This window comes from Centruroides sculpturatus, unplaced genomic scaffold, assembly GCF_000671375.1.
Source record: "Centruroides sculpturatus isolate CEXI.00-Female unplaced genomic scaffold, Cexi_2.0 scaffold5, whole genome shotgun sequence".
Lineage (NCBI taxonomy): Eukaryota > Metazoa > Arthropoda > Arachnida > Scorpiones > Buthidae > Centruroides > Centruroides sculpturatus.
In genome coordinates this window covers 402980-421858 of record NW_019384397.1, presented here as the reverse complement: position 1 = coordinate 421858, position 18879 = coordinate 402980, and the positions used below count along the sequence as shown (strand labels likewise).

The 18879-nt window shown below is 31.2% G+C and overlaps 2 protein-coding genes across 2 annotated transcripts in view; one reads left to right on the top strand and one right to left on the bottom strand.

Moving 5' to 3' along the window:
* Nucleotides 1–4287, bottom strand: part of LOC111618464 (F-box/WD repeat-containing protein 1A-like) — a 51518-nt gene extending 47231 nt beyond the window's left edge. The window contains exon 1 of the mRNA XM_023360005.1: nucleotides 4114–4287. Within this exon, the coding sequence (XP_023215773.1) occupies nucleotides 4114–4158 (45 nt within the window). The 5' untranslated portion in view covers nucleotides 4159–4287. The remainder of the gene's footprint in view (nucleotides 1–4113) is intronic.
* Nucleotides 4249–18879, top strand: part of LOC111618445 (U5 small nuclear ribonucleoprotein 200 kDa helicase-like) — a 94966-nt gene continuing 80335 nt past the window's right edge. Inside the window, exon 1 of the mRNA XM_023359990.1 lies at nucleotides 4249–4402. Within this exon, the coding sequence (XP_023215758.1) occupies nucleotides 4358–4402 (45 nt within the window). The 5' untranslated portion in view covers nucleotides 4249–4357. The remainder of the gene's footprint in view (nucleotides 4403–18879) is intronic.

Here is an 18879-nt window from a genome sequence, read left to right as displayed (position 1 = left end):
AATAGAAGTGTTAACAGTGGAAGTGTTAACAGTGGAAGTGTTAATATAAAGTGACATGCAAGACTTACAGGCAGTTTTTTGCATTTTTGCGGGTCCTTGCAGCTAGATTCTAGATTACTTAGAAAAACAGTCTTTTATATATATATANACGATTGTATGCAATGTTTTTATACCCTTCAAATCTTTCCCCTTTTCCGAAAATTTAACCTAGACCAACTGTTTATGAACATGTTTTCCTATATTTTCATCAAAGAAAATCCATTTTACAAATAAAATTACAAAAATATTGCTGCTAGAATGGATAAATTGTATTTGCATTAATTTCTATGGGAAAAATTACTTCAGTTAACAAACAAAGTCGTGGAACGGTTTAAGTTCGTTAACTGAGGTTTCACTGTATATAATAAATAAAATATATGTATTAGCGCTAAGACTTACATGAAGTCGAATAATCCTCTCCTCGCAATTGAAATAGAGTTCATCTCCTCACAGTTAATTGCTGTCTCACTTCTGAATGCCTTGAATATTTTGGTCTATTCAAGATACTTGAGACAGGCTGGTCATCAAAGTGGTGTAAGATACATGCCTTATCAAATTCAACTTGAATGTCATTATCAGCTGCAAAACTAGCCAGTGCCATTGTGGTAAGCCTCTTTCCAATTGTATATTGATGTTTCTTAATCCTCGTGTTTAGGCATCTAGTCATGGCCCCTATATACTCACAGAGATGGTTAAGGTTAACCATGTGATCTTGTGCATGGGAAGTGAAGATCCTCAGCAAGCAGCCTATCACTAATGGGTCTTTATCATTTTTTTCTATCTGCATTTCTTCTAACCTGAAGATGATGATTTAAAATGGAAGAAAATGTTTGTTTTAGTTTAAATATACGTATGCTACAAATATTGATTAAAAATTACATGATTAGAACAACTAGAGTTAGACAGTAGGAAATTAGTAACTATAATTTAATTTTAAACTTAGAATAGTCTGGAACAGGGGTCACCGAACTATGGCCCACAAGGTCAGTTCGTCTGGCCCATTGCCTCACTGTGCCACAAATGAGCTAAAATATAATCATTTATATGGAAATATCATAGATTGTAGATAAACTTACTTTGTACAAAAATTAAAATAAGTGTAAGTAAAAATGCCAAAATTGGTCCAGTCTGCTTTTGCATCTGACAGTAATATAATTTTTAGATAAATCAGTTAAATAAAAAATTTGACAACTTTTTGCAACTTTGGATATCAGAGCACTTTTTGTATAAGTACTTGCAATGAAGTTTCTAAGGAAAGAGATTACAAGCTTGCTGCAGCAATTGTGTTTGTGTATTGGTAAATAAATATGTTGGTTGTCTTTATTTTTTGTGTATTCAGTATGCTGTATTGAACAAAATACAGTCGACCCCTCTATAACACAGTAGATACGTTTCGGTTTTTATGAAATCCATTTTCTATGAGTCCTTAAATATGTGAGCCAATCACAGCCCGGCATGTATGCAGTTTACAGACTAGGGTTGTTTGAAAGGTTTTCTTCCATAAAATTAATCGATTCTAGACTAATTCAACTCAACATTTATATTAATTTCACTTAATTTAAAATATAACCCAGTAGAATTTGGAACTTTTAATTATTAAATTACATACTTATTATAAGCAAATATAATAAAATAATGACTAAATTATTCACATAATCATATGAACTAACAAATGTGAACTGAACAGTATTATATTTCTTCATTCTATCTCAACAAATATGTAAAAACTTTCTCAGTTTAAATTTGAGCTAATTACTTAATGATTCAAGAATGTGGATTATAGCTAGACATACTGCCATCTATTAATTATATTAATCATTTGAAATACTTTTAATTAACTTTAAATATGCTTGAAATAACTCGGCTCCAATTTTCCATTTCCTAATAATGTTGCCAATAATACTATACAAAACTGCAAACTTCATTCTGTTACAATGCTCTTCTAGAGATTTATTAATTTCTAATATGGTTTTATATGGCTTTAGCTTTCAAAAATTAATTAGCTTTAGCCACTTAAAAGAACTTTGGCTTGACTTTCAGATGGCAATGCTCCTTCAGCTTATATAAAATTTTAATTCCAAATTCTGCACTGATCTAGAATTTAGAAAGTTTTCAAACATGTTTAACATCAAATTTTAATTTTTAATATAACCAACTGATGGGCAACACACCTATCTGGACTTCAAATTCTTATCAATAAGCTCAACCAGCCTAAAAATCTAAGTTTTCGATAAACTTTTTTTATAAAACATTTGGCATTTAAAATAATTATGTTTTAATGTTGTGTTGCATTTATATTTTCTGATCAAGAATAATCTATTCATTTTATATAAGAATAACAAACAATGGGCTATATTAGTAATGAAGACACTAATCTAGAACATGGTTGTCCAAACTACAGCCCATCAGCCAAATCTGGCCTATGGCATACATTAATCTAGCCTGCAAACATACTTGACACATTCCTTATTAAATGATAAAAAGAGACCTAATTTTGTATATATGAAATATAGAAAATTTTTATGAGCCTTCTATCAACAACTTATGTGCAATTTGGCCCACCAATCGAAGTTGAAGTGTGACTGATCCAGAACATAAAACAGTCAGAACAACTATATATAGAAAATTGCAATGTTAATATAGACACTAAGCTACAAGAACTTTAATTATTAACCAATTAAACTTTAAAATGAAATATAATTCTAATTTGAAAAATTATACATATTATTTATAATAGTTTTTCAACTAAAATAATAAATATCTGATAGCAGTGGCTAAAGAATAATAAAAGATGTTTAATACTGAAAGAGTTGTTTATCTCTCTGACTGTTTATTTTTTAATTCACTATTAAATATTTTTTCTTATTATGCTAAAATATCCTCATCAAAAAGTGAACTAATTACCTAAATAAAAAGTTGAAGAACAATATCAAGCACAATGTTTACATTACTAATAAGGAAGAACAGCAAAATATAGGTCACAAGGTAGAAGTTCTAGGATTAATTGTCAGTCAAATTTGTAACTGTTAATTAAGAATATACTGTATTATAATAAACAATTAAGATAATCAATTCAGAATGTTTAAAAATAAATATTGTAATTCTTAAAACCACATCTAATCTTGTATAATTTGCAAATGGCTCCATCTTAACAACTATATATGGTATATATTGTCATCTACAAAATTGTAAAAAATCATTAATAAATATTGAAAGCTAGCTCAAATGACTTATTATTCACATAACAGAAGGGTTACAGAATTTCCGAATGAGAATAAACAAAGCCGACATAAACCAAACATAATTCTTATAAACCGCGCAAAATCAGTTTGGGAGTCCGACGAAGTAAAACAGAAAAATGATCTCAAATGATGTATAGATATTATTGGTAGACAAGATCAACATTGAAATGATTCTTAATACACAGTCCACATAAGCTAATCTATACAAAATCTTTTATAAATCATGTATATATACTTTAAAAGTAATTATCTTTCTGTGTAGCATTCATTTTAGCTTTGATGCATATTATATATTATTATATTCAATATACACCTAATAAAGAAAAAAAAATAATAGATAAAGTCCTTGTTTCAATGACACAAATACATGTCAAATACATGAACATTTTTCAATTAAACATTTAATAATAATAATAGTAAAATATATAGTTTTAAAACGTGTTTTTATGTGCATCAGAACTCAAATTTGATTAAAATATAAAGATCAAAGATCAACGTATATTTCATGATAAGTATATAAGCGTCTTTTTTCTGAATTTTGTTCTGGATGAGTTGTTTGCAAAAGTTTTTCAGTTAAAAGGACAACAAATACGAGTTCTTACTTCCGGGTGCGGTTTTGATCATAGTTGTGGGCGAAATAGGATGTAAATGGCCTTGCTTATTATATCTTTAAAATCTGTTTAAAATAATGAGTTTAACCTAATGCATGAAATAAAAAAATCTAATAATGTTCCGAACGAACACAAACTGGATCGTCGCCATAGTTAGGCCTAACATGATAATCAAAGAATCATTAAGTAATTGTTTAAACTTTAATAAAATAAAAATATACCTGCTCCAAAGTGACTTTTTCTTCAGTCAATGTACCTGATTCCATGGCCACAATGAAAACGCGACAAATTTATCCGATGATTCCTTAAAACAGATCTCTACTATCAATTCCGAACTCCGTACAACCGCAACTAAAGGCGGAAGTATCCTGACGTCACCAACGGAAGTGCAGCTACCGCTTCGACCTGGATCGAGATTTTTTCCAGTTGAGAACGAGACGTTGAGGCTTTGTAAATTAGACCAAGATGGCGGATGCCGCAGCACGTTCGTTACAGTATGAATATAAAGCGGTGAGTTGATTGTTTATTATTAAAAGTGTCTGGCCAAACTGATTATTTTAGTGTTTTTAATTTAAAGATAATTTTTTAACACATCTTGTATATTTTTTTAATTTTATGTAAAACGTGTATATTATTTATGATTATAGATTAACACTGTTAATTTAGGCCTAATTCACTAGCATGCTTTTAACAAAAATCATTTGTATTCATTAGTGTACCACTCCACGATCTCCATTACTATATATCGTTGCCATGTCGTTTCATTTACGTTGTGGTTACGTATATGTCAAGCAATAATTGTGCACGTAGGTAAAGTTTGTCCCGATTAGTCAAACCAATTAAATTTTAAACATTTATATTTTATTTGATATTCCATATATAAATCAATTACATGTTATATTCTAATTGATCAGATCAAGTCTATCAGATATACACTGATTGGCCAAAATATCATGACCAAGTACTTCATAGGGTGTTGATTCTCTTCTTGCTACCAAAATAGCCTGCATTTAGTAAGGCATGGATTCTATGACATTTGAAAGGTGTCTAGTGAGAACTAGAACCAGAATGTCACCAGAAGATCCTGTTTCCTACAAAGTATGTGATTTAGGTGATGCATCACAAACCCATTTCTCCAACTCAAACTGTAAATGTTTGATTGGATTTATGAGTTGTGATTTGTCAGACCAGGAAACCTTCCATTTCCCAATAGTCTGATTTTCATGCTGTCATGCTCACTGCAAATGCATTGGTGATGAATATTGTTAATAAAAGCACAAGCTCTAGACTTCCATAGACCCAAGTTTAAAAATATTCAGTGAAAAAGTGTATTCCAATACACTTGCATCATCAGTATTGAAACTCAGAGATGTGCCATGGTAGCCCACCTATTTTTTTTCTCACACTAGATAGATGAGACAGCCTATGCCCACACCTTTCTGACAGTTCATTGTTTTGCCATATTTGGATCGCCTTTGATGGATACTACTGATGAGCAGAAACAGCCCGTGGACTTTGCTGTTTCAAAACCTTTGTGATAGATGTTAGCATGTCAGATGTCTTGATATTAGCATTAAGACATCTGACTATCACAGTTTAGCCTCTGTTAAAGCCAAATGAATCTGCTCCTTTATCCATTTGCACACTAACAATTACTGATTGCGGAACCTTCTGTCAGCTGTTATATACTATTTGATGACCTTGATATGTCACTGTTTCTGTCATTTGGAATTCTTGCATTGACAAGGAGTGGCCATGATGGTTTGATTGGTTTGTGTATATTTGTATAGTATTTTGTTATGAGATCCACATTTCTTCTAATAAATGTTTGTACAATAAATAAAGTGAAAGGTGTACACAGATAAATTACACTAAAAAAGATGATTTAATCTTCCTGAATGGTTAAGATTTATTTCTGCTGAGTACCAACACTCTTGGTTTTTTGCTCATATAGCTCTTTTGGCTAGCACCAGCCTGGCATGGAGAGGTGATCAAAACAGTCAATGCCAATTAATTTTTTTTTTAATTTCTCAGTTCCATTAGGTGGACTTAGTTGTGTTGGGGAGCATAGACATTATCACTCTGAACCTAATGTATATTGCAAATGAAATCATGGACTCCTATTTTTTATTACATTTTTGGATTCCTCATTGCAATTAATGGAAAATGACAAAACTTTATCAAAATCAGCCCATCAAATTTTGAGAATGAACTTAATTTTGTAAGTCCATAGAAGATGTGCTAGTGACCTTGCCTGACAGTCACAATTCATGCAATATTTTTGTCAAACATGCTCAAGCTACAACCTTATATCTCAAAAACCTGTAAAGGATCCCCCATTTTTATGATATTTTTGGATTCCGCATCAGGAATTAATGGAAAATGGAAAGTTTAATTAAAATCAATCCATCAAATTTTGACAGTGAACACAGTTTTGTAAGCCATATAGAATAGGCTTTGTTAATAAATGTTCCACTTCAATAAAATGTTTTGTGACATTATTAGAGATGGGACAATTAATCAGAATTGAGAGAAATTTATCATTTCTGATTCTTAAGTGATTCTTTAATGTGTAATAACAAAATTAATTTTTCATTTTAGGTAATAATTTAAATTGTTTAAATTATGATCATTCACAATGAATAATAATATACAAAACAAATGTTATTTTGCATTTTCAATTGAGATATCATGTAAAATTAAACAAATGCATTTTGTGCAACATGGCACAACCTGAAACTGCGGTAAGAAATAGCAGACACACACAATCAGAACAAACAAGTACAGTAATACCTTGACTTACGCGAACCCGGAGTTATGCGATTTTCAAATCTCATTGATTTGTCTTTTGTTTGAGCGCCACGCAACTCTTGATTACTCACTTCCCCACATTACTATTCAGCTTACATGTTCGGACGTGTCACACAGAATCGACACATAGCTACAATTTATTTTGTGTTATTTATTTCTGTGTTTGTTATATCTACGGAGACTTGAGAGACTCTATGTGGTGATTTCNGAGCGCCACGCAACTCTTGATTACTCACTTCCCCACATTACTATTCAGCTTACATGTTCGGACGTGTCACACAGAATCGACACATAGCTACAATTTATTTTGTGTTATTTATTTCTGTGTTTGTTATATCTACGGAGACTTGAGAGACTCTATGTGGTGATTTCTTGTAACCGTGAATGAATCAAAAGATGAGATAAGATTAACGAGAACATTTATTAGCTTACATATACCACACTTGGATTTTACAGAAATTGCGAAATTATACCCCGACTTACGCAAATTTGACTTACCTGGTTATCGCTTGGTCCCACCTATAGTGTAAGTTCGGGATATTACTGTAACAGTATTGCCTGAGGTTTGGCCTTTTTAAAGATTTTTTTTAAGCACATGGAAAAAAATTTGGAATGCCAAACCCTATTTGGGATTTGGCATAAATTAAACTCTTCATTAATACACTGTCAACAATAATAACAATTAGAAGTTCTACCAAACTGCAGTCAAAATCTTACTATTGAAATGCTTCAACTATGCTTAGCTTAATTAATGTTCCCATATATATTTTGATGTTGTATTTACATCAAAACTCTTTAATTAGAAGAAACAGATAGAAATGAATGTGTATTCTAAAAATAGAACACCACTACAAATTTTAAAATTGAAATCATCATGAAATGCACACATGCACAGTTTAGCATTAGCATCATGTTTTGATGAACTACATATAACAAATTGAAATATAAAAGATTACAATACAGTGGAACCTCAGTTAACAACCAAATCAGTTAACAAACTTTTGTTTTTCAAAAATTTTGTCTCAGATAATGAACTTAATGGTTTTTTGTGTCAAATCTGTAAGCTTGTCGACTTTTAGGGGGGAATTAGTTAATCACGCATCAGTGATACTCTAGGGTCCATTCGTATGTTGGTGGTGGAGGAGGAGACAAAAATGACAAGTATTTTACAGCAAAAATCGTTTATTAGAATGGGAAGATGCTTACATATTTGAGTTGGTTGGAAATAGTTTATCTACAGTATTTTTTCCCAGCACTGAGAGTGGTATATCGCTGGTCCTACAATAGTGCAAGCTGATCAGTCGTAGCCTGGAACGGACAAGATCGGTTCACTCAGTCACAGAAGTGATGGTAGGCGATGGAGCTGCGGTGACTAGAGCAGTCCGTGAGACACAACACAAATTTAGACTTAATCCAGATGAAAACGACACAGATTAATCGCCATATAATTTTTAGGAGAACTGTGTTTTGACCTTGAGAATTGGGGTTTTTATAGTATTTCTTCCTTGAATTTTACCTTTTGATTGGTCCTGCATCCCATTCCTTGCTTTCTGATTTTCTTCTTCTTTGTCTCCAAGTGAAAACCAAAACCAGATCAGATCATGAGAAAGGTCTGTTCCGAAGCGTCAATTTGACACCTGTTCATTGAGTCTGATTAGAGATTGTTGATAAACTTATAAGCCTTGCGCTCATAATTTAGCCTGTTGTTTCTGATATCTTTCATTTTGGAACTTTAACGATTGTATGCAATGTTTTTATACCCTTCAAATCTTTCCCCTTTTCCGAAAATTTAACCTAGACCAACTGTTTATGAACATGTTTTCCTATATTTTCATCAAAGAAAATCCATTTTACAAATAAAATTACAAAAATATTGCTGCTAGAATGGATAAATTGTATTTGCATTAATTTCTATGGGAAAAATTACTTCAGTTAACAAACAAAGTCGTGGAACGGTTTAAGTTCGTTAACTGAGGTTTCACTGTATATAATAAATAAAATATATGTATTAGCGCTAAGACTTACATGAAGTCGAATAATCCTCTCCTCGCAATTGAAATAGAGTTCATCTCCTCACAGTTAATTGCTGTCTCACTTCTGAATGCCTTGAATATTTTGGTCTATTCAAGATACTTGAGACAGGCTGGTCATCAAAGTGGTGTAAGATACATGCCTTATCAAATTCAACTTGAATGTCATTATCAGCTGCAAAACTAGCCAGTGCCATTGTGGTAAGCCTCTTTCCAATTGTATATTGATGTTTCTTAATCCTCGTGTTTAGGCATCTAGTCATGGCCCCTATATACTCACAGAGATGGTTAAGGTTAACCATGTGATCTTGTGCATGGGAAGTGAAGATCCTCAGCAAGCAGCCTATCACTAATGGGTCTTTATCATTTTTTTCTATCTGCATTTCTTCTAACCTGAAGATGATGATTTAAAATGGAAGAAAATGTTTGTTTTAGTTTAAATATACGTATGCTACAAATATTGATTAAAAATTACATGATTAGAACAACTAGAGTTAGACAGTAGGAAATTAGTAACTATAATTTAATTTTAAACTTAGAATAGTCTGGAACAGGGGTCACCGAACTATGGCCCACAAGGTCAGTTCGTCTGGCCCATTGCCTCACTGTGCCACAAATGAGCTAAAATATAATCATTTATATGGAAATATCATAGATTGTAGATAAACTTACTTTGTACAAAAATTAAAATAAGTGTAAGTAAAAATGCCAAAATTGGTCCAGTCTGCTTTTGCATCTGACAGTAATATAATTTTTAGATAAATCAGTTAAATAAAAAATTTGACAACTTTTTGCAACTTTGGATATCAGAGCACTTTTTGTATAAGTACTTGCAATGAAGTTTCTAAGGAAAGAGATTACAAGCTTGCTGCAGCAATTGTGTTTGTGTATTGGTAAATAAATATGTTGGTTGTCTTTATTTTTTGTGTATTCAGTATGCTGTATTGAACAAAATACAGTCGACCCCTCTATAACACAGTAGATACGTTTCGGTTTTTATGAAATCCATTTTCTATGAGTCCTTAAATATGTGAGCCAATCACAGCCCGGCATGTATGCAGTTTACAGACTAGGGTTGTTTGAAAGGTTTTCTTCCATAAAATTAATCGATTCTAGACTAATTCAACTCAACATTTCCAAAATACGTATAATTTTTTGGGAATAATCCATATAAACTATGCTATAAACAAAAAATTGTAGGATTACTTACTGAGTGTGCACCGTTTGGCAATGCCATTGCTTAAGCTTGTTTTCGTCGTGGAGCGGCGCATTGAACAGTGGGCATGTGTTTCCTGATAAATTATTTTTCTCCGAAAACTTTGCTGAACTTTGGAGATATCGTTAATATAAATATAATTTTTATGGACGTTAAATAATAAATGATTTTTAGTAGGTCCTCTGCTCGTTTAAACTCAATGGTGTGTGCAATATCCGCTATTGGTCTAGATTCAGCCAATCCTGTCGCAACACGAGTCGGCAATGATGTTTTACTGAATTATATGAGTCTCTTTTAGCGTGTTTATACGAATACGGTCGCAATTTTTCTGCAGTCATATAGGAATTCAAACTATATGAACCCGTTTTATAGGGGTCTACTGTAGTTATATGGCCTACTCTCGTCATTCTCTTAGTTATCTGGCCTGCTGTGAAAAAAGTTTGGTGATCCCTGGTCTGAAAGAAATGAATAGGTTCAAAGCGGGGGGTTGAACCTGCAACCTCTGCTTACCATGCAGTGCACTGACCATTTACACCACCCAGACTTCCAAGTGATTCCTCCCTTCCAGACACATTTAAACTTTAGATATAACTATCCAACAGTTACCCACAGCACCAACTGGGAATGTATTCACCTCTCACTGGCCTACTTCAGTATACTTAGCTATTGCTTTACTTGGCATGGTGTATATATATAATAACAAACATATATATATATAAATATCCCAATCCCAAGAACCTGATTATTTTCTTCCAGACTATTCTAAATTTAAAATTAAGTTATTACTTTGTTAAGAGATGAAACCTAACATCTATTTTTATTGTTCTAATCATGTACAGTACTTGTAATTAATACTTATGCATAATTTCTGCCTGATTAATTTGGCTGATGGTTGGATGATTATTAATACATTGGGTTCTTGGGATGTTTATATATAAGAATATTTTTGTTCACTTCAAACTGCTGANTATATATATGTATATATATATATTATTTACTGGAGTTTTTTGTTTAGGTGCATTTATTACTAAATTACAGTATTGTAGTAGAGCAATCTCTACTACAATATATGTATCATTCAAAAAGTTTTGAGACTGATCTAGATTTGTAAAAACCAATTACTGGATGTACTCACACTCTTGACATATTTCAATGTTACTCTAGATTTATTAGGGCATATTGTAGCAACTTCCAGAGGCTGCCAAATAAGGCAGCCTCTGGAAGTTGAATGAAAAGATGACACTGTTGTACATACCCAACATGAATCTGAAAAATGAACAGTGAGTAGCAATTAAATTCTGTGTTAGATTGGGTACATCCTCAATGGAACCTGCAACATGATTCAAAGAAGCATTTAAGGGACACACTTATCAGAGTCATGGGTGTTTGAATAGCATAAGAAATTGTTGGATGAATAAGAGGTAGTTGAAGATCATCTGGTGTTGTGCCAACTGTGGAAGGAAAGATTGTAAATTAGCTAATAAACTAAGATAGTATAATTTGAAAGCATTAGCGATTTCGTACTATTTGTGTTTTTCGTGACTTATAGAGGGTGCTGCATTTTTACAAAATGGCTACTTTATCTGGGTTTTTTGTAACTAGTAATGTAAAATAAATTATATATTGCTGTCTGGTATAATGATATATGCTGCTTGTAGCTGTTTATAGAGAAATTTTATAGAAGGAGAACAATTATTACTAGCAGAACACATCATCATATGGTATCGAAACAAATGAGCGAGATTGTTCTATACATATTTGTACCCTTTGTGATAAAAAAACATCAGCTTTGACATTTGTTTCATCAGGGCTGGATTTACAAGTAAGCTATGTAAGCTGTTGCTTAGGGCCTCAACTGTCAAGGGGCCTCAAACATTTCTACAAAAAAGAAAATTGAAGTCAAATTTAGTCATAAAAATTTTTTTACAAACCAACAAAATATACTTTACTTTTTATTTTGTATAGTATTTCATTAATTTTTTTAAGAATTAACATAGTTTTTAAAAAGAAAGTGATAAAACCAATTAAACAGAAGATTTTTAATGGAACGGATATAAAAATGTAATTAAACTTTAAGAAAATATCTTTTAAAATTGACAGCATAACTTGTTCATGTAAAGCTGGACAATCGGAAAACTTTTGCCAATTCTTAACAGTCTAATTCACTCTTTCAGAATTTGGAGCAGCTCATAAATATAAGTGACCAATTTCTGAATAATCATCTATTTTTCGTGTGGGAATAGATGAAAACTTATATTGGGCTCCCATAATGTTATGAAATTGCAATTTGAAACACAGCAGAAAGCTTTGCTTTTTCTATTGCTATTCATCTTTACTGCTGATAATACACAAGAATGATTCAAATGACCCAGATAGAATAGTTTTCTTTTTAAACACCAGAGGCGCACATACAGTGAAAAATGCAAATACAGTACATCTAAAACTCAGATCAATAAATATCTGATATGTTAGAGTAACAAATTATAAATGATTATCAATTTTTTATTCAGAATTTTGACAAAACATGAAATATTAAACAAAAGTTATCGAATAACTACTCACCACACCAAATAATGTTAAAGACATACTCTGAACCAAATTACGGTGTGATAATGAAACATCAAAAAACAAATGTTTTCGAACATCTTCTGGCTCTGCATCAGGTTCTTAACCATTCCTCGATGGTTAATCATAAGTTCGAAACAATTTACAAAAAACTATGTTGCGCATGCACAACAAGTCAGCCTGCCCAGATACAACGAGCAGCTAGAGCGAGTTATGAATCAACTCTTGCCAGGCCAATGACAAAACCATCTCCTCTTTAAAATATATGTATATGACTGTGGTGGTGAATTTAAAGATGTACATAGCCTCTAACCATTTGAAGTGTTCATTGGAAGGCACAGCTAGGAGGAGATTGGTCTGGGTAAAGTCAGCTACGATGTCTGGATCTGTTTATATAAGTAGAGAGGGCAGTGGGGGTTCTTACATGACAAATATCCACCTGATGTTCTTGTTTCTGGTGCCTATGGCACGTTTAGTAGAACATATATATATCAGATCTCTATCACATCTATTATCCTTTAAAGGGACACTATACACTCCGGGGAGTCTGCTGGGGTTAGGAGGGTCCTTTCCATTATGTAGGATGTTAAAACTAGTTGGGCACCTCCTGAAAATAAGATGTACCCGGCATTTCCTGGCAACCTTGGCGTAAACGGGTATTAGGTATGGGTTAAAGGTGATGGGGATCTGTTCTATGTCATCAGGTTGGTTATCAATCGGCTGATCTACCCCTATGTGTGTTCTGAAGGTACTGAAGGTATAACCACCAAGGAACAGTTAAGAACCTGATGCAGATCCCAAAAGGGGTTCAAAAACATTTGTTGTTTGATGTTTCATTATCACACCGTAATTTGGTTCCGAGTATGTCTTTAAAAATTATTGAATAAACATGCAATAGAAATTAAAAATGCATGGTTAAGAATTAAATTTTTGATCATTCAGCATTAATGTGTAAATCCATTGTACTATATTAAATACTTGGCAATATATTATGACAAACTACACCTCTTTTAAATCTTGCAAGCAATGAAATACATTCAATCAAAAAATGAAACTACAATTATCAATTGGATAGTATAGGCAGCATAAATGTCTAGGATAGTGGTGCATAGCTTGCAACTCCCAGTGGTGCATAGCTTGCAACCCGTACATAAACTTCATCTTATATGTAAGTAAATACGGTATATATTGGAAATCGTTCTCAATTTCCAATATATACCATAATAACACAGATATGAACATAGAAGCAATCATGAGCTCTTTGCAAGTGCATACCTGACATTGAATTCTTATGATGAAAAGTTTTTTAAAAGTATTTTTCGTTAAATAAATATTTATACCCATATGCGTAAATAAAACCATTGTTTCATAAAATTATGTGTTTTATTCAGACCTCTAATAAGAAAGAAACATAAGTGCAAATCCCAGAAAGAATTACACTTTAACTATGCTGACGATTAAAAACATGTCTATTGTCTATCCAGGGGTAGCGACAAAATTTTACACAGAGTGGGGGTTGAAAATGAAAATAGTTTGCACACCATTTGTCTAGGATACAGCCATGCTGTTCAGCCAGTGTACAATAACATAGGTTATGTGGATGGAAAAAAAAGTCCAAATGAAATTCAGGAAAAGTAATTAGTTTCTACTAGACATTCCCCCGAAAAACATAAAACAAAATAAAAAGTATTTGGTCATGTGACCAAATACTTTTTATGAGAAAGTAGAGATTGAAGAATTGAGAAGCATTGTTAATATTTCTACAAATGAAGTAGTTTATACTTTCTGTTGTAACATAAACAGCAACAAAACAAAATTTCACCTGGAATGGACAAAAATAGTATGAGTTATAGTAATAATAAAATCTTTCTTTATACACTGCATTCTGGGTAAACACTATTGTCTTTTAAAAGATTTCCTTGCTCTCTTCCTTTAGTAATAGACACCTTAATATTGTTTTGATGATTGATGATGTGATGCTGTTTCTGCAGTCCTTGACAAAGCCATTTCTTAATTCCACTTTGATAAAACAAAGGTAAATTGTGTGTACGTTAGTTAGATGAGCGATAACACTTTCTAAATAACGGGCTTGTTAGATTGTTACTTTTGATTGGATAATAGAACATCATGTGGTCACTGTGAAAAGATTTTTTTAAAATTTTGTTATAGAAGTTACACAATGAGGCTATCGTTTTTTAAACATTAAATTTTAAATTTAATGAAGAAGGTTTAAAATACAACTTTGCCAAAATATTTAAAACTGCAACTTAAGGGAAATTTCCTTGTCAAGCGTGAACTAAGTGAGGTCACTGGCGTCACTGCACCAATCTGAAATCAATAAAACATTTATTCTGTAGCTTTTATATATTCTATTTCTGCAAAATAAGTAGCCTATACTTACCATCAGAACATAAGGTGAATATAACCAAAATTTCATTTAGATTGGACAAAAATTGCAGGAGTTTGGCATGGCCTTAATGAAGATTGTACTTGTTGTTAGCATTTACAAATCTTTATAAAACTCATCTGTAAACTCAAAATTAAGTCCTTTATATATTTTTAATTATTATAAAATAGCAAAGTTTTTATAACAAAATCGTATAATAGATGGCACCACATATAATTTCATTTATTTATTATGATTAATAATTAAAAAGTGATTTTTAAAATAAAATTTCAACAGCCGGGAAAGCTATGCAACTCAGATTGCTAGATTTTTTGTTATGTAAGTATTTTTGATATGCTGGTTAATTGTTATTTGCTTCAGTGTCAATGATGAAAAAACATCCAGGTTAGAAATTTTATAAATTTCCGGGTGATCCTATCAGAAAAAAAGAATGGGAAGTAAAGATAAAAATGGGAAAGAAAATCAGTTGATATGCTCAAATCTGTAGCAGGCAAAATTATAAGGTCAGTTAATTTTGAATAGTTTAGAGTAATAATACTCTACAAATGAAAATATATTTTTAATAAGCAATTGAATGGAAAGTTATTACATTACATCCAATATTATAACAGCCAATCATTTTAAATATTTGAAATCTTAACAGTTTATGTTTTAAACACTAATAACATACCAAGAAATTTCAGCCTCTGAAAGTGAACTTTCAGAGGTTGAAATTCAAAATATATATGAATTATGACATGATGGAAAGTTTCAGAGAAATAGCTACAATAATTAATTATTCTAAAACTGCTGTGGCCAATTTATAGACAAAACAAGAAAAGTATGAAAAATGGAGAGAAGTGGGTGCAAGAAAAAATTAACTGGCAGAGTTAAACGAAGTGTTTTCTCCCTTACAAAACAACAAGTAAATTAGCAGCTATCTACTAGACAGGTAGCTGCTAGTTTACCAAAATCTGTGACCCATCAGACAATGTGGTGATATCTTCGTGATAATAACATAAAATATTGAAAAATGAAAGTGATACCTAATTTGATACCTGTTCACAAGCAACAAAGATTTCAATAGGCTAAATCTGTTATGAGCTGGACCAAGGAGTGGGAAAAAGTTGTGTTTTCTGATGAACAATAAAAATTTAGATATACCAGATGGTTATGGATATTATTGGCATGATGTGAAAACAGAAACCAAAGTTAGAATGAGTAGTTAGTCAGGAGGTGACAGCATAATGGTTTGTGATGCTTTTGGATTCAATGACAAAACTGATTATATCATTTTTGATTTAAAAAAAAATGGATTTTTGAAATATCAGGATATGTTAAAAAGTAATTTAATTGCATTTGGACCTTTAATTGGTAGAAGTAATTGGATATTTCAATGCATGCTCCACTCCATGCATCAAAATCAACTAAGATCTGGTTTATTAAATTAATGAAAACAAAAAAAAAAGTATTAGACTGGCTTTCTAGAAGTCCAGATCTTAGTCCAACAAAAAATTTATGGAGTAGAATAACAAAAATAGTTTATGGTCAAAACTAGCATTATCATCAAGTAAACAAGTTAAAATTACCTATTATTGATGCTTGAGAAAATATTGAAGTGAAGCAATTACAAAAATCAGTTCAGACTATGCCTTATAGAGTGATGTTATTCAAATGAAAGAAGGCCTAACTAAATATTAAATGATATGAATTTTGCCAAAAATATGGTCCTTATAATTATGTTAATTTTCTAATCAAAAGTGCCTTTGGTGTAAATCAGAAAACTTTTCTATACTTCATCTGTTGAAAGATTGCACAGCTATTAAAAAATATCATCAGAAATACCAAATAACAGAAATACTTGGCATGAACCATGATTTAAATTATATGTTAAGAATTGGGGATTTATCAAAAAAATGATATGTACAGTATAAACTAAATAACTTTTTCACCCAGATTACTAATATATTTAATAACGATGTTATGAATGAATATTTAGTTAATGATGTGCAATTATAACTTCTTTTATGTATATTTTTTCTATCTCTGTTAAAATTATTTGTTATAAAAAAAAGCAACATAAGATGTAAAACAAGCTACTACGGCTTTTTTCATGTATAAAATATCTCCCCTGTAACAAGTACTTTTTCCTTAGTACAATAAAGCTTTGATTGATTGATTATGTTACATTTAAAAATGTGTTAATTTCAAAAACAGTTTAAAATTATTTTAATTATCAGCAAACATTAATGACAATGATTTCTAACGTTTTGTGTTTATTATTATGTATCTAAAATTTCAAAAGTATATTGCAAACTGAAGTTGAGTAATTAAACTAAATTGTTGTCCTCAGAATTCTGTTACAAGATTGAAATTGAAAGCCAACAACTATAAAAGTGTCAGTTTATACTTATTATTTTAAACTTGTGTACTTTTCTAAAGTTCTGCCTTTGTCTCTGTTATCTTGTCTCTTAATTCATTTAATTTCTTTCATAAATCAGCAACTGTTACATTCTAAGTCCATGTTTTTATAAGTAGGTTAAAACTTTCCATTCAGTTTCCACTGTTTACTCATTACTGAAAGTTGGGCATACATCAAGCTGACAGTAGCGCCACAAGTGACAACATTTAAGCTGTGCATGCCCCATAGTCAGATGCACATGTTAGATAATTGGACATCTGACTGTAGAGAAAGAATGGACAAAGAAATAAGCATTTTAGTTTCATTCAATTTAAACTTAACTTTTCAATTCAATTTAACTTACAGGTGAATGTTTGTACATTTTGGATATTTGTGATAGATTAAATTGATAAGAACAAAGAAATATTAACATGATAAGAGTTCAAAATGAATCAAATAAATCCACTCAAAATTTATTCTTGCATCAAATTCAGGACAGTCATAATTTTTAAAATCTGGATTTATGTATATTTTACATAATATAACATGAATTCTGTCATTTTAATAAATGAAGTTCACTGTAAGATCCAATCAGCAACTATTACTGGTATTATGTTTAATAGAGAGATGTGGGAAATAATCTATAATTAACTTTTTTTATATAGAAACATTCTTACAAATTATCAATTAATAACAGTCTTTCAACTCTCCTCGACTTCAAACTATTCTTGTGGTAAAGGATGAGAGAAATGAATTTTGAATTTTCCTGTTTGTCAAATTTATGTTGTATTCTTTTTTTCTGTTGTTAGGTGAGCCTTATTAAATCTGTTTTCTATTCAAAAAGTTTTGTTGCTAACTCTGACATTCACATTTTTCATTACTTTTTCTAGTGTCATCACAAAAGCACCAATTGATTAAAAATCACAGTAGCAGGGAAAAGCAACTTTAAAACTAACATATTAATCCCAGTTCCATTATTCTAAGCATTATTAGTAACCAAAGAATATGTGGCTACTACTTTATTGTGAACAGTGATATAAGCCATATGTTAGTGAGGTCACAATTTAGTCTCAGTTTTGTGCTAGTAACTCCTTGTTTATGTAATCACTCATTGTTTTCATGATGATTATATTAACATTTACTGTAAATGTACATAATTTAATATGATTTTATGTGCTTTTAACACTTTTCTAGTGATATTACAACTTCAATATTTGTGGCTGACAGATGTAAAGTCGAATAAAATGACTTAAACTTGATTTTTATTTTTCCATATACTGTAAGGTCTCGTTTTATGCGGTGGATACGTTCTACAGAAAAGCGCATAAAAAAAATTCGCATAAAAAAAGACTTTACTTGCCTTGAAAAAGTAGGGATACGTTCCATAATTTTCTAAAATCGCATAAAACCAAAACAACGAGTTAAAATTAACTTAAAACCGCATAAAAAAAGTTTGCAGAAATTAAAAGAAATAGGCTGCTTAATAAATTACTTTGAATGTCTGAAAGAAATTCATATAAAAGCTTAAAATAAACTTGTATTCAAACTTAATTCAGTTTATTTTATTGAAAAGTAATA